The sequence below is a fragment of the Cuculus canorus genome, chromosome 16, assembly GCF_017976375.1.
Source record: "Cuculus canorus isolate bCucCan1 chromosome 16, bCucCan1.pri, whole genome shotgun sequence".
Lineage (NCBI taxonomy): Eukaryota > Metazoa > Chordata > Aves > Cuculiformes > Cuculidae > Cuculus > Cuculus canorus.
The window spans coordinates 14,522,838-14,545,135 of NC_071416.1; the positions used below are offsets into that span (position 1 = coordinate 14,522,838).

The 22,298-nt window shown below is 40.5% G+C and overlaps 1 protein-coding gene across 5 annotated transcripts in view; it reads left to right on the forward strand.

Annotated features, from left to right (window-relative positions):
* The first annotated feature begins 2,638 nt into the window (after positions 1–2,638).
* Positions 2,639–22,298, forward strand: part of BCAS1 (brain enriched myelin associated protein 1) — a 47,059-nt gene continuing 27,399 nt past the window's right edge. For 3 of the 5 annotated variants that reach the window (XM_054081785.1, XM_054081786.1, XM_054081782.1), the window contains exons 1-7: positions 2,639–2,755; positions 3,406–3,435; positions 7,927–8,000; positions 8,113–8,194; positions 14,001–14,578; positions 19,872–20,027; positions 20,602–20,646. In XM_054081785.1, the coding sequence (XP_053937760.1) occupies positions 7,932–8,000; positions 8,113–8,194; positions 14,001–14,578; positions 19,872–20,027; positions 20,602–20,646 (930 nt within the window). In that variant the 5' untranslated portion in view covers positions 2,639–2,755; positions 3,406–3,435; positions 7,927–7,931. Of the gene's footprint in view, positions 2,756–3,405; positions 3,436–7,926; positions 8,001–8,112; positions 8,195–14,000; positions 14,579–19,871; positions 20,028–20,601; positions 20,647–22,298 lie in introns of those variants that run through there. The other 2 variants (XM_054081784.1, XM_054081783.1) reach the window with 2 other exon arrangements.

Sequence of the window (22,298 nt, forward strand, 5' to 3'; positions counted from 1 at the left end):
TCGTAACAGTTTCATTATAGATTTTCGATAGAAAAAATTGCATTTTGATCACTGAAAAACCATGAAAGAAGCACATAGTTTCCTCTGCTTTAGGGAGGATCCTCCTCGGTGCCTATCATCCTCCCTCCGCTGCCACCCAGCTAAATTATTTCCAAGCACAAGGCAAATAAAATTCACAGTGAACACCTCTGGTCTGTCCTTGATAAATATCTGGGATGTCTTTGAAATGTCTGTAAAAGAATAATAAAACCAGAGCCGAAATATGCCTCAAAGAATGAATGGATAATTGTCCATTAGGATCACATAACAGGGAAAAATTAAATTGGTATAAACCTCACTCTGATCTCTCTGATTTAATAAGGTTACACCAGTGTAATCAAAAGAGCATCTCAGTGACTGCACATCCAATTAGCTCTCAGTATAATTGCACTAATGTTGGAGGAGTCACAGCAGAAAGATGTTTCCTCTGATATTTGCTGTAGTTATTTCTGTTGTTGTAAGTGCTGCCAACCCAGGTCAGAGAAGGATGAACTATGAGGAGCAGGAGAGGGAGAAATGGCTTTGATCTCAACACAAATAAGTGTCGCAGCAACCTCCTGATTTGTCTGGGTTAATGCAGATTCACAGCACAGCCTATGTAGCAGCCAAAGGAGATTTGTCCCCTCACTTAAGCACTTAAGTCAAATACCCAAAGCTAGGTAGTGACCTTTTCTTTTAGAAGAACCTAAATTACTCCTGCCCAATTCAAGTCATGAAGGGGAAAAATGCCTGGATGAATAACGGCAAACACAGTCCCGTGGAAAATAAATGAAAGCATACAAACATCCTTCAGCATCCACCATCTGTTTGGGCTCAATTCTAAGAGCAGGCTTGTTTGAGGAAAAGGAGTATTTTTATTCTTATATTCTTAGTACGTGCCATGTGAAGTATATGATAATCCAAATTATTTTTTTCATGATGCAGATTAAGATTTTAAGGCTGATTTTGATGACTTCTTAGCAGCAAATAGATCCATGGAAAGCAAAATATGATGCAAACATACACTGAATCTTAATGACATTTTCTTAAAGGAGTTAAATATTTCTCATATTAAATATTTACATCTTGCATTTCAAAATTACTTCATGATAATATTTAAACCCAAGAAGAAAGACCAAAGAATAAAAAAAAAAAAAGGGTGAATCAAAATTAAGCCAGAGTCATTGAGTGGGTGATTGGTTTCACATTCTGGTTAGTATTTTGTGCCTCAGCCCGTAGGTAAGTTTTATTGTCAACATGAGATGTGCCCTCCAGAGACTGTTCCAAGAATCATATTCTTTCTCTGGACAGGATTATGAGGCAGAACTTGTGGGGTATCTTCTGACCTTGTAGGCAAGGATTTGCAATATTTAATGTGATAAATTAAGGGGAAAAAATATAAAGACGCTTGACCCAATGCTTGAAGACCTGAGGGAATCAGAATGCCACTCATCCTCCCATGCACTGCTGAGCTGGTGGACATAATCAGAAGCTCTGTTTTAATGCTTATAGCTTCTTCATCACCCTCTGAAGCACCCGACACCATTTACAGCTGGCACATCACTGTTTCACTGTTCTTACAGATCTGTTTCTGTTTGGGTTTGGGTTTTTTAATCATAGATAATAACAGAATTACATTCAAAACCGTAAAGAAACACAGAACTAAAAGCACCATCTGGATGAGCAAGTTAATAGGGAAAAAGATCGTAGGGACTGCAATGGCATTCTAGTTTATTTGAATCTGGAGACAGATACTGTGCAGAAAACGCACTACTTGAAACAAGCTGATTAATATATTTGACCATTTGAAGCTGGCAGTCAAGTGATCTATGTGCATCAGCTGTGGATGAAAAGAAGCCTAAAGAGAACTTCTGGGAAGTCCTGGCCTCAGGATATTTCATTAATAATTAAGAAGTTGACATTGTGCTTTTAGTGTCTTCACATCACGACAGTGTTAAGAGCATTGCTGCTGCCACGGGCTGTGCTGGGGAGGAGCACGGGCTCCGAGTCCTACAACAGGAGCCCCAGCCAGTCCCCAAACTGGTTTACGGTATCGCCCTGTGTGAGCCTTTCATAACTCTTTGTTATTGCTTTCTCAAACAATAAAATAAGGAATTTTTTTCCCCTTTGTATTACAATAGCCTGTGGGAACCCCAGTTCCTGAAGCCAAGCTTTATTGGCTGGGGTGGTGTGAAAACTCAGAACAAAAAGCCTTTACCTGCTCCAGACACCGCCAGCCTGAGCTTAAGCTCAGTGACGCACCCAAGGGAGCAGTAAATGGTGACAATAGATTTAAAATATAAACACTTAGTCAGTTTGCGCATTATGGAAACATATTAAGATCCACTTTGACTACAGCAAACAGCCATGTCATTAAATGGTCTTTGGTTTATTTGGCCATTGTGGGAAAAGTCCGTATTTTCGAGGTGGCTTTAGGTGTTCAGCACAACATATCAATGTCCAACAACAGAGCATCCGCGTGGCGCTGCCCTGAAGCCATGAAGTCCAGCATGCATTAGAACAGGTTTGGGTGGCCAGCATGCTCAAGAACAGAAAATATTTCGAGAAGGGCTGAGAAAGTGGACTACTCCACCCCTCTGTGTGTTTGCACCCAGTGTTTGTGAGCACTCCCTGGGCTGATTACGGGAGGCAGAGCTGCCGGGGCTGGGCAAAAGCACCTCACTCTGCCCAGCTCCAGCTCCCGGGGGCACTGGCTGTCCCAGCCGCCCTCCCCAAGGTAACTCGTGCTGCTGATTTGGTTTGGCTTTCCTTGGGTTTTCTTTTTGCTCTTCCTCTGCTGCCACTTCTTTCCCACGCTTGAGTTTCGTTCTGCCTGCGCTTTGTGCTAAATGATCTTGGGAGCTCCTGCAAGCGTTCGGTGTATTTTGTTTGGGCTTTAAAGTGCCTGATATAAATTTTCCCTTTTGGTGCACTGGCATTTTCTGCAAAAGGACATAAGAATAAAAAGATTGGCTTTCTGACAGAGCATTTCTACCAGCCGGGTTGGGATTGTTCACTTTCATGGCATTGTTGAACTATTCCCTCCCTTGAAAGCCCAGGGTGTGAATGTTTGAACTATTTTGCTTTTCACATTTGTCTACAATGCAAAGTGGCTGAAAGAATTGTATTAAAAACTGCCCCTGGAGCCTTAAGGACTGTAATTCTTCATGTCCTGGATGCACGGCCAGCTGCCAGCTTGCTATTCAAATTGTCCTTGGGTGTTTCTTGTTTACTCTAGGTGAGTCATCTCAATCTTTCCTTCTCCTGGCCCTTTACTACTCTCTATTGTGTGTCCATTTCTCCTCGTTAGCCCCTGACAATGCTCAGTTACATTTATCCCCTCCTTTCATCATTCCTAACGTGTGTCTGTGTTACCTCATTCTGCAGGAGAGCAATTGAGAGCTGCACTGAGGGAAGGTAAGGAAACTTTCTAAAACCATACCCTATATGAGCCCTTCCTTGGCTCCACGTGAATCGGATTCTACAAGGACACAAACTGGCATGTCCCCATTTTCACTCTTCCCGCAGGAGGCAGGATAAGGGACAGGGATGTGCTAAAGAGGACTCCATCCTTGCCCTGCAGCTGCACAGCAGGCTGCTTTTTGCATGAGTTAATGTCTTCCAGGTCCTTCCTCTGCCTCTGGAATAAACAGGAGTTTATTTAAATCTCTCCTCGACACCTGCAGAGTGGATGTATCTACGATGACATGGGATGCAGCATCAATTGAAGTCGATTATTTTTTCTGACACTTAAGTAAAGCGTATGGCAAGTTTTACTGAGGAATTAATTGTGGTTTTTTTCTATTAATAAGCACTGTGACACAGGTGATTGTAATATTCTCGGTTGGTCAATACAGTAGAAAGGTCAGGCTTGTCCGGCTTTAGCCAGAGTACAAAGTAAACTGTGGGGTTTGCTGTAGTTTTTCTTATAGTTTTCACTCTGCCAAGGCCAAATCAATGATTTTTGAGAGTGAGGGGAAAAGGAGAATTTTACCAAGCCTTAAGTTCATGCTTAGTGTGCACTACAGTTCATATAACGTTTAAAAAAAAAATCTAAAAAAATACAGTTTTCTTTTGCATTACTTTCTGTATTACAATAGAAGCGGTGATGCATAATTTGAGAAAGGAACTGTTTCAGAGCTGTGGCTGATCTAAAGGCTGATAGTTCATGTTGCTTTTTAAACCAGTTGGGGTGCATTCCAGCTGGTCTGAATGAGTTCCCTGCAAGGATAATGTCCTTCAACGTCATAAAAAAATCTTCATCTAGAAAAGAAGCCTAAGGATGAGAATGAGCTTACTCCAGTTTCTCTTGACTTCTAAGGGTTTTCTTCTTATGTTGGAAGTGGTTTTGCATCTGTTTCCTGTCTCAATCCTCAAAACTAGTCTTGTCTCTACAAATATTGACAAACCTCCGCTCATAAAGTAGTCATCTTGCCAGCAGCACCTCTAGGTCTGGTGGAGCTTTGCTCCATACTCACAGCTTACTACAGAGACCAGCTTTGCGTTTTTGGGGCATAGAACAAAGAACATAGATAGGTCCTGCCTGGTGGTTGGATTGCTAATGAATAACCGTGATTAATAACTGAGACATATCAAAAACACCCAACAGAGAGACCAAGTGAGGATCTGAGGAAAGAATGTAGGCTTTATAGCCAGACAGAGGTCCTTGGGGTTGACAGTGTCTGATTCTGCCCACTAGGAACAAGCGTGTGACCAGATCCTGACTCGCCATTCTCAGGCAAGGCTCTGCACCCTGGAGGTCCTCTAAATCTTTTGAAAAGCCATCCGCTTGTGTGAGGAATTTAGCTGGCTGCCAAAATGGGGCTTGCTGCTTAGCTTCTAGCAGTCCATGTTCAAACTGGTGGTCTTTATAAACGTATTGGTGAAAAAAGACACCAAATGACAGCTTTGTGTGAGTCCCTTATTTTTCTGAAAATCTCCTTGGCTCCACATTTAATAATTAAACTTCAAGAGAAGGTGTTTCAAACGAGAGAAAAGTGGATTCGTTCGTATAAACTAGAGCTCTGGGTGCTTCGGGAAAAACATAATAATTTCATGTTAATGATGAAGATGGAGTTGCTCGTTTATGCAAATCTAGAGCAACATACGGGTGCAAGCAACTGCAATCAGAGGCAATACTCTGCAGCAGCAATAGCAATAAATAGATGTGATGGTAGAAGCAAGTAACAGTGACATTACTTGCTTGGCAACTCGAAACCCTGTCAATTTGATACCATTTAGTATGTGTGTATTATCACTTCTGCTGATACTCAGTTTTGTCTATAGGTGGCAGTGACCTTTCATTTTTTCCGTAAAATAGGGTAGAAGCCTACATACATATATGTCTTCCTAATTTTACTACAGCATCTGGGCCAGGACTGTGAGGCTGAGCTCTTGACTGAGCTCTGCACCCAGAGGAGTGGCTACAGGTTGGCCACCTTTCTTCAGTGCCCGTTTTGCCCACAGCACACCAAACGTGCACTTGCAGTACAATAATCAATTACAGCTGTAAGGAGTGGAGAAATCTGAAGTCGTATTATATTTGTGTACAGTGGAGAACTGTGTTTGGTGTTTTGGAATCGTATTTGGAGAGGGTTATGTAGCGAATTTGTCCTATTTTTAGCAAAAATACCCTCCAAGCCTTGTCCAGCTTTCTGTGACAGAGAGGATTCTGGTGAGCAAAAATCTTTAAGAGCATTGCGTGTGTTTTATTTCAGTGAGAATTATAAACCTGATTGGAGAAAATGGGTAATCTTTCCTAGAGGAAAATATGTCGGAGATCAGAGCCTGTGATCTCTGCTCTGTATCAGTTAAAGATAACTTACTTGACATGAGTAGTGTTGCATCAACAGGAAACTGGAGTAATTGAGAATCATGCTACAAATCATTGTCAAACTGGAAAAAAAAACCAAAACAGGAATTTACTTCTCTCGCTTCTCACAGCTATGTACTGATTGTACAGCACATGTGAAAAAGGAAGCACGTAACTTGTAAATATTCCATCCTTTGCTTAAGTTGTCTCCTGGCATAAACCAGGCAGCCTTGTTAATGGAAAACAAAAGTAAATCTTCCGGATTCAACCAGATACTAAATTTACCATTGAGACTAAGCAGTAGGATTTGAATCTTGTTTTCTTCTCTTCCAATAGGATAATACTTAAAGTTGCTAGGAAACAGAATTACATAGCAAGGACAAGAGGCCATTGTACATCCATGGGGAAACATTGGCTGAAGTTCTGATTTATAGTGGAAATATCAGCTGAGAAGAGAAAATCCCAGCAAAATAACTCTGCATTCTGAAATCAAGGCTCAGTCGTACAGACACTATTTATGCAGTGATTCTCAGCAGCCCACGACTGCAGTTCATGTTTCAGCATCAGTGGGGGCCGTTCGGTGGCCAGCACAGCACCAGGCACTTAGCAGAGAACAATAACCATCTCTGCAGAGAGGCCTGGCTTGGATTTCAAGCCAGCTAGGATGCAAAATAAAATAGAAACCAGATCTAGACAATCCCTATAAAGCGAAGGTTTGTAAATTGGGGTTAGCAAAAAACCACAACCAGCTTGAGCTCTGTAAACAGTAACTGGAAGCAGACACTTGGGGCTGTGGGCTGAAAGGAGAGCTGCCTTTGGTTCTGGCTTTCAAATGCCAGTAAACACGATTTCACAAAACTACTCTTTTCTCCAATAGCCAAGGGTTGATTAATTAAAATGCTCAAGAAGTTGCTCTCATCCATACCTCTGCAGCTCTCTGCCTTCCACTCTTTGGAGACCTCTCTCTTTCAAGGTGTGACTCACAATAGTCTCTACTTGTGGTTTACTTGTGTAGCTTTAAGATATATATCCTGAACCAAAGTCAATAGGAAACTTCCTGTTCAATTGTGTGGCAGAGACTGAGTCTGTCCCTAAAGAATTTATAGTCCTAAAGCACAGCAAGTCTAGAAGGTACATATATGTATTTTAAATTAAGGGGAAAAGAAAAAAAAAACCCAAACCCAAAAGAACAAACAGTTTTATGTGTACTTGTTCACATTGCTCCTGAAACAAAGTTTCAAAAGAAAATGTAAAGAAATCAGGCCAGTTTCAATAAATATTGTATTATCTAAAGGATAATACATTATAAATTAAGATAATAATAATAGTGAGAAAGCCATTTTAAGCTGACTAGCTCAGGTATTGGTAATGCTGCGCTTGTGGCACCACGAGGTACTCGAAGAACACATCCAGGAGCACAGACCGATGCTGCAGTGGCCGCTTCCCGTTGTCCCTGTCTCGCTGCAGCCACAGTCTTGGCAGTGCTCGCTCTGGCCAAGCACCCGTAGCTCAGCTACGTTTGTGAGCTGCAGTCACCTGCTGAAGGCAAATACTCGCACAGCCACAGGCAATGATTTTCCCCAGAGGGTTTGTTATACATATAAGGTGTGATTTTCAGAGTTTGTAGGCATGATTCTTTACGTGCTGCCTCTTTTCTCTCTCTTTTTTTTTTCTTTTTTTAAATGAAAAACAACCAAAAAATATAACCCCCCACCAAGCTGCTGTAACTTATGTATACATTTTGCTCTTTTCTACTGTATTCCGTTGCTAAGCCCATGTCACTATCCACTGAGTCCTAATGAATGATGCAGGTGTGATGATTGCATCCAATTTTCCTCAACAAACAAGAAAAGTTTGTTGATAACACTCTTAATGAGCAGCTGTGAGCCGTCTGCCTAACTGGGTTTGAGTAGGACTGGTTGGTGCAAACCCAGGACTTGGGCAGGTACCTTTGGGAATGCAGGTGAGGCTTATTAGGAATTTCAACAGCCTCTCAAAGCCTGTCACCATTGGCTGTCTCTTAATTTGAATTAGGTGGTGAATTTGTATTAATGAGAAAGGAAAGCTTATTTGGGTTGGTTTTCTCCACCATACAGGAATTATGGGGAATGCAGTGAGTGTCCCGGAGGAAGCTGAGGAAGACAATACATGCACGGTAAAGAGTTATCAGGTAATCAAAAGCTGTCCACCCTCATTTTCGCTGGCTACAGCATATTGTTGCTATTCCTTTTCAAATCCTTTGATGTACTCAGTCCTAAGAACTGTATTATTTGCTCTTTCAGGCTTTATCTGAATCTCCTGATGCTATTAAAAATGGATCTGTGGCATTTGTTCAGACTCATTCTCCTGTGATGAATGGTGAAGGTATGCACTCAGCAAGCGTGGCATGTTTACACTTCTTTTTTTATCCCATTGAGATAAAAGTTTACACCTCTTTAGTCATTAGCGCTTTATGCTGGAGGAACAATAAATATTGGTGCACGGTCTTAAATTAAGATGAGTTCGTGTTTCATCTCTTATGAGTTTCTATACGCATAAGCTTGACAACTTAAAGATAACAAAGAGTAAAATATTCTAAATTCTTTAGAAAACAATAAAACCCGACAACTTTCTCTAATCTCTGTAAAGAAAGAAAATATTATATTATTTATTGTTAAGAGAACCCTCTTCATCTGTTACATCCATTTGAAAAATCGGAGCTTTGACAAAAATAATCAAAGACCACTATGGCAATATGCAGATGGTACTGTTTACAGTTTGGAATCTCTGTTCCATGGCTAATTTCCTGATGCCATCTAGCTGTAAGAAGCCAGTTTAAATGGTTGTCGGCTAGAAAGTAAAAGCCTGTAGCTATGTGTTTCTACTGGTATAAACCACCAGAGTTCTGGTAAGTACATAAAAAGCAGATGATTTACACTGTCTGAAGACCTAGAAAATAAGCGTATACTTTACTCTTTATATGTAAAATGAAGCATATGGCATTGTTTATCTTAAATGGATTACCTAATTAACGTAATTACTAAATCAGTTTAAGTAGCTAGTTGAAAGATTGGACTGTTCTGTGTTTATTACTTGTATTTTAACTTTAGTAATGTTTAAAAAGCAGTTAAAATAATTAACTACCTGATACTACTGAAATCTCGCTGATTTGTGTAATGTCTTGGTGAAACAAAAGTGTTTGGATATGGTTATTCCTATAGAAAATGTGGTTGATAGCATCTCTAAAGTGAAAAAAATGCAAGAAATAGTGCTGTAATTTATTTTATGGCCTTCTGGAGAAGACGAAAAAGTTGGAAACAAAAGGCAAGCCAAGCAAGAGGATTTTATTCATAGTGCAAGATATATGTTTGTGGTCTTTGTCTTGTTAGTTTGCATCTCTGTGATTGCCAGTGATCTGACCATGTGCTGTGCATTAAATGGTATAGTTGATAAATGAGTCTATGAAATCTATACCTGCTAATATAATGAAAAAAGAAAAAAAAATCCAGAGAGCTAACTTAATATGACCAGAGGAAGTAATGTTATTTGGAAGAGCCCTGTCACCATCTGCTTCACATCTGGGTGAGCAGATCAGTGACTGACTCCCTGCATTTGTTGCTTCTGCTCAAACAGCCTGACAGATGTGTGGACTTGGGATTCTTTCCATGCCTTGCCTTGCCTGCTCCTATTGATTATCAGGGCTTCAGACATTGCACAGACTGCTGCAATCCACATTCTTCTCCTGTAAAGCCATTTAAATAGTAGCGATGCCCTTACCGCTACTTTGTGCCATGTTGCTTTACGAGGTAAAGAATAGTAAATTTGATCCTGACTTTTTCTAATATTTTGTGTTAGCATTTTGAACTTCAAGTAACAGAATTATTTAGTGGACAACGGGTAAAGGGAAGAAGGCCAGAACTAGAAGCCGTATATCTTTGCTCTACATAGAGCAGAATTGTATCAGGAGGACAAAATGGGAAAAATTTTGTTTGTATTGGTAAAGATTACACGCAGATTAAAACAAAGACGCTGGCACAAAAAGAAAGCTTACCCAAAGAAGAAAAGTTCAGTTAAGATACAACTCCTTTATTCCAGAGGATAAATCTGATTCAGCAAATTCTGCTACCAGCCAGTATCTAACAGAAAAAGGTGTTTTGCAAGAACTCTGTGTCTGCAAGATGTGAAACATAACACACTTTGGTTATTTTATTAAAGAATTATCATTGCTATTCTTGCTGCTAGCTTCTCTTCCCTCATTTCCATTAATTTTAGTAAATCTGTTAAGTAAATAACTATGCTCGCTAACTTACTGAAATAGAATTATTCTTAAAGCATAAATGCACTGTGAACTTTATTTGCATGGAACAGTCGAGCAAGATTATGAAAGCATATTAGTATGCTTTTCCCCTTTTAAGAAAGGGGAAGAATGTCGTATTTTGGAATTCTCTAATGCTTCTGAAAGCTCAGTCTTGGCTTAGGTTGCTGCCAGGCACAAAAAGAGCCAACTAAGCTTCAGAGAAAATTGGGTTATAGTGGAAAAGGCAGCAAGGCAATCTGGAAGTTCCGGACAGAACTGCTTTTGGTCCTTGCTTGAGGAAGTTTGGCTGCCATCTGTTATGTGCAGCAGGCTGAAGTCTGGTTATACCCCCACTGATTAACAAAAGCAAATCAGCTGACAAAAGCTTGGGCAGCCTTCTCATTTATATCAGACTGGTGACTCTGAACTTCTTTTCATATCAGTCGCATCTTCAGGATTCCTGTCCCTATCTGCCATTCCCTCTGGCTGAGTGCTGCATCCTGGCCCTGAGCACAAGTGGAATTGATGCTTTGCTGCAGGTGCTCTACACAGATGCTTTCTGAGCTCTGCTGCCTGCTTACAGCGTTCTGGGTACAGCAGGTCCCATAATGAACAGAAAAACTCCTTACCTATATGGTTGGTTTTGCAGCTCCTATGGGCAATTTAAAGCCTGTGATCACTGTAAGGCTTTGTCCATTATAATGTTTTTCTTTGGTGTTAAAACTGATGTGCTTGCTTTGTAAAATCCAGTGCTAATTCTACATCTTTTGTCCCATTTCTGTATCAGCAAACACCGCTGTTCGTCCTCAACCTATGGAAGTGCTTAAAATGCTAAAGGATATGAAAGGAAGGGGGTGAAGAGTCCATCAACAATTACTTCTGAGCAGGGAAATGCTATTAACATAACATTGCACTAACCATTACTCTTCTCTGTATGGTTTTTCCTACAAGTCAGGGAAAAGATGCTAATGTAATCTGGCAATTTCAGAAGAAATTCTTTTACTTCGAGTGTGTCCTTACAGCAGGGGAACTTTGTGCAGCTATAGTATTGGCTTTAAAATAGTCTGCTCAAGTGAAGGGAAGAGAAGGAAGGACATAATGTGACTGTCTTTTGTTAAATACTTGAAAGGAAAATGCCTCTGTAGTAGTAGTATGAAATTTAATCTCACAGCAGCGCTGCAAATTGTATATTGATTTTGGTTTCAGAGCAGTTATTAATCTCATTCAGAGTGAGTGGCTTTGATCTACTTCAGACCTGGCCTAGAATTTGGGAGGTTTTGCTTCTATTCCTAGATCTGCCTCTGGATTGTGGAATAGTTTTGGAAAGAATAGTACTTCTGTTTCTATTTAAAGACAAAAAAATATCATGCACTTTTCATCCAAATACTGCAGTTTCCAAGCCTTTCTCCTTCACAGTTTGCCGTCAGTGTGGTGTGAGTCAGACTCTTCTGTCCAGCCCACCACAGCGGAGCCCTCTTTGCGGTGGTGGGCTCTGCTTTGCCTGGTGCCTAGGCAGACTTTCCCTGAAACGGTTTGAACTCTTTTGACACAAGAAACACCGCAAAGCTCATGCCAATGATATTTTCCAGGTCTTTCGTTCCTTCCATGATAATTAGAGATAAAAAGAGCTTGATGGGTTCATGAGCTATTTTTTTGTTTGGTTGATTTTATCAATGATGAGCTTATATTCCTATTTTTATACTAAAGACAGTTTCCCTGTGTTTCATTTTTTATCTGCTACATAAAGCAGAAGTTCAGTGTGTATTACAATTATTTTCCAATGGATATTGTTTTTGCTTTCTTTAGTTGGGGAAGAGTTTTCTTTTTGCTCCCTTCCCAAGTTTCCGACTATAATTAGAAGTCAGTGCTTCAGTTCTTTTTCATACAGTAGTACAGCAGGCTTAGGAAACCGTAACTATTTAGTGACTCTGACTGAATAGGTGGTTGAGTATCTACTTATTTGTACCTATTCTTTGATGTCAGCATGTTGAAATAGGTGCTTCTGAAGTATTTCAGAAGAATATTACTGGCAAAGGATTCTTGCCAGCATGAGTTATATATTTACCTGAATAGTAACAGAGAATCCAAGGAAAGATATTTTCTCTGCTGGACTGCACACAAAGAAATGAAAATCCATTTGTCTGAATGGAGCAGGTTGTACTTTGATGGTTCTCATCTTTTGGCTTTACGGGAGCTCCCACCTCCTGCTTGTTAGGACCAACCCTGAATTGCGAAGCAGAGGTCCAGTAGGGATTATTGGTCACTGGATTGAGGTGGTGGGGAAGGGGGGGTGTCAGGGCTGGATGCTGGGGCTCTGTTCTTTGTCCCGGATCATGGCCAGGGTCCCTGGGTGCTACAGGACAGTAGCAAATGGATGCAGACACGTTACACAGCTCCTGCTGGTGTTTGCGTGATATTATGCAAAATCCTGTGAGGATGGGGGACTGCGAAGTTGGGGTACTTTTGATGTGCAAAACTAAGGGATAATTTTGAAAGCTGTGATCTAAATATTCTACTTTCTTTATCATAAATATTAAACTGAACACTGATTATCTGTACTGTGAAAGACGGGTATTTTAGGTTTTGTTGGTATCTGGGGTTTAACGGCTGTTAAAGTAAAACGTGAAGGGGCATAATATTGACTATTACAATTATTGTTTGAAACCATTTCAGTTTTACATCTAAACTGACAATTTAAAAATTCTAATTTAGCAAGTCAGTTTGAGACTGTCAGTTTTTCAGTTATAATTAAGTAGATCTAAATTCATCCTTTAAGTCTGTGGTGGTGATTGACAGTGAAATTATATTCTAGTTATTCAGTTATGTTCTAGTCAAAGGAAGGAAGAGAAGCTCAAGCTGAGGGAGGAACTGTAAGGTTTACCTCCCCAAAAGCCTCCTTTTCACTAGGGTTTCTCACCATGTAATCTGACTCGTCTCCCATCCACAAAATAGATACAAGATTATTATTTTATCTTGTTTCCTTTGTCTTCTGTAAAGCAGGCGCCTTCTCCTGTCTGCATATACAGCATTAGGGATTTTAACTTCTGCTGTCTTATCAAAGTGCTATTGTAATATAAAATCATAAAATATATTTTAAAGATGAGTTTTTATCACATCTAAAGCATGATGGCTATCTGTGTACACAAGGGGGAATTACTTGTGAGAATTTTAAGAGCGGAGGAATATGATTAAGAGCAATATTTTTTTCTGGGTAAAGAGTGTCAGAAAGAAGTCTGGCTCAGATGTGATTTTAGACGTATTTGGGCTTAAAGTAATCTACAGACAACAGAGGAGAAGTGCAAGTACAAACTGCACTGTGGAGAGCAGGCAGCAAAGCAAGGAACAGTGCTGGAAAAATGAATGAAATAAGTTATGACTGCAGAGCCCTGTGGGGAATTTGGCAAGCCAGGAAACAAAATCAGTCCTCGCAGTTTCCATTCTTTTTTCCCATTTAGCTTTAACAGAGGAAAGCATAATATATTAATAGACAACTTTGTCTCAAGTTTTATTGAGGGGGGTCTTTTTGCGTACCACTTATCTAATTTTAATTGGAAGGTAAAATATCCTCAGTGTGTCTACTGTGTTATGCAGTGAAAAACCTGGGCGATTATCTGACTTTGGCAGCTGAGAGGGGGCTGTGGAGAACGTAAAGTTTGCACCAACTTCAATGAGGAATGACAGGAAATAAAATCAGACAGGCAGGTCTGATAGATGAGCAGCAGCTCGTATTTAGCCCAGGAAGACTCTAAACAAGCTGCGCTCTGTGTGGCTCTCCCTGAGGCTTCACGTTTCAGAATTAGTTTATTAAAGCACAAGGTCACCATGATTAATTGTGCAACCAGTATAACTTCTTAGCTGTGCTGGATAATTACTGTTTTATGCTTCTGTTTGTAGTGGATGCAAAGGCAAGTGTTGCACGGGATAATGCATCTATTTCTTCCCCGGAGACAATGGAGCCGAGCCCCGTTCCCGACATGGGCAGACAGAGTCTTGGGAGCGCTGCCAGGAGAGCTCTACCATCTGCTAAATCCCGCTCTGTCTTCGCGTTTTCATGGTCTGTACCAGGGCGTACTGAAGATCCAGCTACAGATTCATCAGTTGGATCGGCGAAACTTGATGTCAGCTCAGAGGCGCCCGGAGTGAACAAAGCACCAAGTGACAGCGTGGAGGTTCCTGTGGCAGCTGCGTGGGAGGAAGGCGCACATAAAAACCTGACACAGGCCTCGCCGGCAGCATCGCTTCACGACATTGATCCTGCAGCATCGGCGACACCTGAGGGAGAGGATGTGGCCACCTCAAAGCCAAAACAAGTAACCTTCTTTGACAGGATCTTCAAACTGGAGAAGGAAAGGAATAAAACACAAATTGATACCCAGGAGGAGAGGCAGACTTCAGACCTTCTTGAGGGGCGCATCACGGCAAAAGAGGCTGCTGGATTACAGAGCACATCAAACGGTGTCCCACGGGGGAAGGCAAGTGCTTGAGTAGGAATATCCATTTTGCTCTTAATGAGACCTCTCAGGGACGTTAATAGCACAGGACAACACGATGTCATGATGGCTGTGTGAATGAATTGGTGTTGCTGTCTAATTACTGCAGGTAACCACCCATGTGGATGGCTGAAGGGAGGTATGGGAGGAGGATCTGTGGCAGAGCGGTAATAGCTCTGTCTGCCTCATGACTAAATGCTGGCATCTGAAGTAGAGTTTAAATTCATTTGTGTTTTTGAAAGTTTTGAGCAAGATCGCTATGTTTGTGCTCCAGTTGTCAGGATGATGAACAACAGCCAACTACCAATGAAAGCAAAACTACTTGAAACTATAAGTGTTTCTTAAGCTTTAGGATCTTGGAATTTGACACTGGATGGTTTTAAAGAGGTTCTTTAGCATGTTTTTGTGCCATTCTTTAAATAGTCACTCTTGAGCAATAGCTGTCTGTTGTGTACCCTACATAGCAGAATAAGGAATATTATGAGGTAGTCATCTTGGCTATTGTGATCTTTTTTTCATCAAGGAAATGTGATCCCATAGAATTGATTTTACTGGTTGAGAAAGTGACATAAATTAAGTAACTTGTCTAAGAAAGCATACTAGTAGAAGAAAAGAGTTGAAACCAGACATAAGTCTGACATCAGCAAATATATTATAGGATTAATTTTCAGGTAACAAACTACTGTAAAGTTCTATCCCCTACATGGGGGCAAGTAGCATAACTCTTATTAGCTCTGCTGGAGAGATGCCAGTATATATTAATTGATGAACTAGCTCAAATCCTGTCCAGTATCAGGAACAGGAGAGGGAGAATCCAGCTGCACAACCCTTTCATCAGAATCAGTGTAAATGCCATTTTAATAGTAACTGCTTTAATTGGCCTAGTTCAGACTTGCAAATAAAACTGCTGTATGATTGCTGATGCTTTGAATAATGTTGAGCATGGTTTATAAGATGCTCTGCTTGCACTGATGACATTGCAGGTTATCCCAAAAAGTCTCTTCAATTTCTATTCTTCTACCTTGTCTTCTCTATATTACGCCTCCTCAAATTTGAATATTACATTTCTTGATAAACTCATAAATTATAATATTTTTCTGAAGATTCATTTGTAAAACTAAACAGTTGCATTTTTTACCATTGTCATTCAAAAGTGGCACCCATCGCTAGTATTTCAAACAATTATATGTGCATGTTTAAAGAATCCGTAGTATCAACCTACCGGAATATCAAGTCATTTGCTACATAAAGAGAACAGGATGGATAATTCAGAATGAATAACCTATTCAGCTCATACTGGCACTTCTTTATGTAGCTTCTAAGACTGAAATTTTCAATGCTGTGTCTTCCTGCAGATATTCTGTGTGTATTAGTCAAAAATAGGTTTTGCTTGTGGCTCACAAGAGGTGTTACTTTTACAATCAGATGTAAAATTCATTACCTACTATTTTGCTGTAATTACAAACTGTGGAGCATGAAAGGTCACAGCTGGTGCCCTTGAAGGTGTAGTACGGTGTGAAACGCCCTGCAATGAAACAACAGTCTGAAGTAGCTTTAAAAATCAGTCAGTTTGAAGTATTTGCTGGTAGTAAATAGTCATGTTGGGAAAGCTCAAGTGGGCAGTGTCTGTAATGAGCAGCTGTCAGGGGACAGGACGAGATAATTGAAATCTTATTCTGCCAGTTCAAACAGGTGGTAGAAGCACTGTCTGTTCATATCAAAGTTGGGTTTTCTTTAATATCAGTAATGCCTAACATTCTTTCTTCTCAATTTTAATTCTGCTCCGGTCTCCAGCTTATACCTACCCCCATCCAGAACCTCACTAACAGGAATCTGTAAATCCCAGGCACTCATCAGTTGCCGGTTGTTTGGTATGCGTGTGTTTGCAGGATCCTAGCCCGCACCTTTTGGTGCCTGCAGCCTGCTTGAAAACGGGTCTCATCTTTAACAAAAGTGCCTGTACGTCTTTTACATGTGCAATCAAAGCTGTACCATTGGAAGTCTTTGAGGACTCGCAAATTGAGGTTCAAGTTGTTCAGTGTAAATGAGTGGCAAAACTTCTATCACAGACTGAAATTTTAAACTTATTCTTCAATTTCTGGACTATAATTTCTGTCTTTCATTATTCAGATATGAACAGGAGTGCGTGTTGGGGGCAGAGGGGAGTTAAGGACCCTTTTTTGGACAAATATCAACTAAACACTTTTGATATGCTGCCAAACTTACTTTAACTCCATTTCTGAAACAAAGGCTGTGGCTCTGCCCTGAAGCACAGTTGCTTTCTGTTCTCCCTGAAGTTGCTAGTTCTCATGTCAGATGGGAGAATGACCAAGTCTAATTTAATTACTGTTACTGTAGTAACTACAAACTGTTACCAAATAATCGTACTAAAAACCCAGATATTGCTGCCAACGGTTTTTTCTGGTTTTGGTGGATTATGACTGGTAGTATCTGTAAAAGCTAAAAGCAAAGCAAAGTTTCCCTGAATTGAGTGCCAACACAAAACAAACAGCATTGCTGGTAAGTAAGAGAGAGGCTCCACAGTTGTAGCTTAAGAGCTGCACAAACATTCTGTGTTTGGTGAACCACTCTTTATTTTTGTGGCCTACAAAACTACATTCAGAACACAGCATAATTAAAACAAGGACAGAATTCATGAATTCATGAAGCATTTACTATGTAAGCCAAAGAAAAGATAAATTATATGCCTGAAATGTTTCACTGAGCCATGATTCATACAAACAAAAGTGCTGGCAGGAATACATTCTGATATGTTTTTCTAATGACTGAACTGAAACTACAGTATAAGTATTTAAGGTGTTTGCAACCCCCAAATTTGGCTCCTCAAAGAAGTGAATTGAACACTTCTGTAATATCTGTTAACTTCTAATACTGACTTCTGTTATTTCTAGAGTTTTCTTTCATTATTTGCCTCCAGGGCTTTGCGCAGCCTACTATGGCAGTGAGCTGCTAAAGAGGTTTTTGTGGTTATTTGACTATCGCTCTGAAAATGGGATATTGTAGGACTCCGTGTTATCTGTCTGATTTATGTGCCAATCGCCAGAGTCTGCTCCTTCCTGCAGCAGTGTTGCCTTAAAAGCACAAGTCACGGCATCTATCAAAGTTCAGATCTGACTTGTATCTCAGTGGATAACGGCAGCCTTGGCTTGGGAACGCTGGAGTAGGCTTCTTTGTGAGGTAGTGGGTCATTACAGGGCGTGTTTGTACTCTGTCAGCTGGAGGGATATTGGATTGTGGTGTGCCTATAGCTCTGCATAGTTTACAATAGCTCTTGCTTCTACGGGGCAAGCGTGGCTTTAGGAGGGACGTGCCCTGGAACAGCTTGTGCTGCTAGTCACTGGTGGTACCTGCCACCAATTTTCATATTTTTGTTTGATAGCTTCAAGTAATACGGAGTCTGTTAGCATTGAGTACTTCAGTTACGAAGCTAGTTTGCTTTAACAACAAGTCTTCTGCCTCCTGCTTCTTTGGTCTCTTGCCTCACGCCTTTGTTGCCTCTTTAATATCTGAAATAGAGCCAGCATTTTTCATGTGATGGCATCCCTGGAAGCAGTGCCGCTGAAGCTGGCGTGGCCACGCGTGTTCTGCATGGGATGTATTGTTCTTGGAGGCACTCTGACCTGTAACTGGCAGCTGGACAAAGTGGCATTAGATCCTTGTAAGAAACTTCCAAATAGCCTCTTGAAGCACTCTGAACTGCTCTGCTGTGTTTCTTTCTGGGTAAACTTGGAAAATGGTGGGTGGAGAATTGGACAGAAGTCTGTTCTTGCAAGTAAAACCTTGTGTATTTTAACTCCCTTAGTGCTGCACTCTCATCTTTCCTGATGCTCACTTAGCCACATAAAGTCTTAAAAACATTTATGCATTTTAGCCTACTCCTTCCTGTAATGACCTACAAAGAAATGTCCTCTGCAAATCCTAAACAAATATTGTGCACTTTTTTAATCGCCCAGTATGGGGAAAGGTTCTCATGGGTACATATTATTTTAAGGTCTCTTACAGAAATGGTTCTGAACAACTGTATGTAATTGTCAGATAAGGAAAAAATCTTTTATTTCACTTAGACCTCCAGGCAGTCTTGAGAGGAATCAATCAAAGATGTTTACTGGAAGAACCTGATCAGACTCAAGAATTTTATTTCTTGTTCTAGTTTTACTTCTGGAGTAATATGGATATTTAATATCCTAATAACTGCTTCTCTAGTCACTGTTTCCTAAGTGACCAGATGTGGACTACTGCCTAAACGGGGATGATAACTTCTACTGAAGAATTATGGCATTGCTGTGTTTGTCCACTCAATGTCTCCAATTCCCTACCAAAGCTGAGGCCACCATCGTGCTAAGCACAGTTTACTTTAATAATAAATAACAGACCCAGTCCTGCACTTATGATGTAGACAGATAGACAAAAGGGGGAATGATTGTTGGTAACATTCAAACATTACTAGCCAGGTGTAGTACTCTCAAATATTAAAGAAAATGCTGAATGGGACATTGAGGACAATGAACAATGTTTGTGCTGACTTCACCTATGCAGGCACAAGGCAAAAGTGGCCAGAACGGCAGGCAACTTCAGCATGAGAAGGAGCCAAGCTCTCCAAAACTGATCCAAGAGGAGTTTTTTAAAAACTAGACTTCTATTTAGGTGTCTAAACAGAAACTGAGTAACTTAATATTACAGACTTGAGAGTGCTTGAGCATTGGGAAACTATTTCTGGGCTCCGGCAACTGTAATTCTAGGAAGAGAGGAGTCAGCTACATCTGACTTAGAAGAATTACTTTGTGTTGATTTTTTTTTTCCTTCTTTTAATCTAGACCATGTTTGTGTTTTCCAGATAAAAATTATTTCTGGAATTGCAGAAAACAGAGTATCGGAAGCAATCTTTGTATGGTACAATCAGACACCGCGCTGTCAAAGGCCAAAATCTTGGCATTAGTTCCTATCCATACGTTCAGCCTTGAAAAGAGAAAAGCGATGGTGTTTGGGATGCTGCGTGCAACTTTACTTGTGTTTGTTGTACTTGGTAGCTGGAACAATATTCCTTCAACCAACACCAAATGCCGAATATATTAGAAAAAAAAGGGAAAGAGATGTATAAATGCTTGATTGTTCTGAATACGTGGGTTGGAGAAATATGGTTGGAATTAGGGTTGTGACTCTCACAGCAACATAATGCAAGTCACAAATGTTACTTTTTCATTCCACTGGAAATCGAGCAATCTAGGACTGAGGAAACTCTGCCCACCTTTTTCAGGAGATAGATGCCTGCAACCAAGAAGACCTACGGCAGGACTCGGCAGGTGTCAACAGTCTCACTGCTGAGCAATCTGAAAAGGCAGAGGTAAAACAAGACAACCCCCAACCAGCTGCTGCAGTAGATAACTCCGTCATGAGTTTCCTTAAAACACTGGTAAGCTTTTGCCTTTCCCTTTCATCTGTGCGCTATGCTTCTGATTGCTTCTAAAAATCCCACAAGGACATGTTGAGCTAAATGTAAAGTTTGCTGTCCTGGGCACTAAGAAGTAATGAAGTTGACCAGATGTCTGAGAGCACAACTTAAGAGTGATAGAGAGCTGTGTAGGTACAGTGCAGTTATGACCAAATAGTGATGATGTACTCCAGAAACTTCATGTTCTTCTTAAATACTATTTGTAGAGCAGGAGGTATTTAGCTGTTTTTACAGTAATGATGAAACTATTGTTCTGTAATATCGCTAAAAGTTCTTTTTTATTGATTAGTTTGATGTATTATCCTGAATAATACAGCTTTGGCCCAGAAATTTTTCATTTTAGCCATTGACTTTAAGTTGTTCTTGAGAAACATTTATATTGCAACTTTTCGCACATGGTGGGGAAAGCAACATTTGTACTTAGTCTCCACACTAGAGAAAACTGTTACTTTCAAACAGATATACTTTCAGATCTTTTGGAAGACTGAGTTGGGTGTGACTATATTTTTTTTTTTTTTTTGCAAATGCCTTCAAGGTCTCTCCAAGCAAAGCTGAAGCCAAAAGTGATCCTGAAGACAAGGTAGGTAGATTGCTCATTCTGTCACTGATCACTAGGTATTTTGACATGGATATTTACTCTTTATTGTCTTGCCTTTTTTCTCCTGATTGTTATCATTTGAAGTAATTTAAAATATTTTTCCCCTGAATACCATTGGAAGGGATGAGCATAAAAAATATGAGTCTTGATATGTTAAAGTTTTGAACTGTAGCGCTTTCTGCAGTGTTAAGATGACCCGGTGATGCTTTTGGTTCTTAATCTGACTTGTCTTGATCCAAAACCAGAGGTCCCTGCAGTGAAATCTTCCCAAGTCAACAGAAAACTCCATTTTCTCAGATGTGGGAGAAGCTTCTATTTGGTTTTGGGGTTTTATAATTTTGGGTTGTGTATATGCACGTCCCCTTTATCTCTTCTCAAACTTGCTGCAACTGCCCCAAATTGTTGGGGGGGTCCCCCTGCCTGTGGCAGCTCTGGCAGGGTGGGCAGGGGGTGTGGGCAGGAGCTCGCTCCCACCCTCCTACCCTGCAGTGCACCCACAGCTACTACTGGGTACTGCCTTGGGGTGGAGGAGGATGGGCAAGGATCAGCTTCCCAGTGAAATCAATGAAAAGGAGATCCCGATGTGTCCTCTCTGACTCTTCTGTCCAAAGCACCCCCTGTACAGACTGTGCTACAGTCGGGCTTGATGGGCTGCTTCCGTCATCAGGCAGATGGTGGAGTTGGTTGGTGCAGGACTGGGACTTGTAGGGAGAGCTGTCCTTCCCTGACAGCTCAGGATTTTTCCTTTTACATCCAGAGATATGAGGATCAGGGGTTTTAGGTGGGGTGAATTCAACACTCAAGCTGTTCCAATACGATGTATTGGGCTGACTGCAAGCATGTGTGATGCTCTCACTGGATACTGAGATCTGTACTGGCTGGACTGGTGCAGAACCAGTCAGAAATGCTCCCCCGTGTAACAGGCAGGTGTGGCCTCTTGCTTTCCCCTTTATGAACCATTTGTTCTTGAATTCCTTTGGCAAAAGGAAACATGTTTTAAGTTTCTGTGAGCAGTGATGGTCCTTTACCTGTGAATTCAGGAAAGCTTCATTATACCTTTCATTGCCTATTAGAGATATTGAAAATCAGATTGAGCCAATGTATTTAAAGTTCTAAAAAAAAAAAAACAAACTGTAAAAATTAAGTTGGAAACATAGTCTTCTAAAATGGAAAAATGTAGGTGTTTAGACTTCTCATCTCCCTTTTTTTTTTTTTCCTGTTCTGTTAGTGCCAGAGCTTGCAATAGTTTCAACACAAGCAGAAGTCAGACAATTTGTATTCGGCTGCCTTCCATCTTCTGCTGGTTCTGTGGCTTACAGGCATGGCGCTGACTACATAACTGGGAACTTGCTGATTAGATATCTTTTCATACTTTTATGACCATAACAACTAAAGTTTTTCTTGCAATGCCTGTGATAAAATTTAACACACAAAGAAGAAAACCCTAAAAATGGAAATGGTCTTTCCATGCAACTAGCCAAAATCACTATAGGATTCAACACTGTTTTCTATCCTATTTTCATCCTTTTTGTCCATTCAATTTTTGTCTAGCCTGTTACTAAAATAGTGACGTCAGCCTTTCCAGAAAGCTTGGTTAGTAAACAGGGAATGATACACATTACTCCCTGATTATA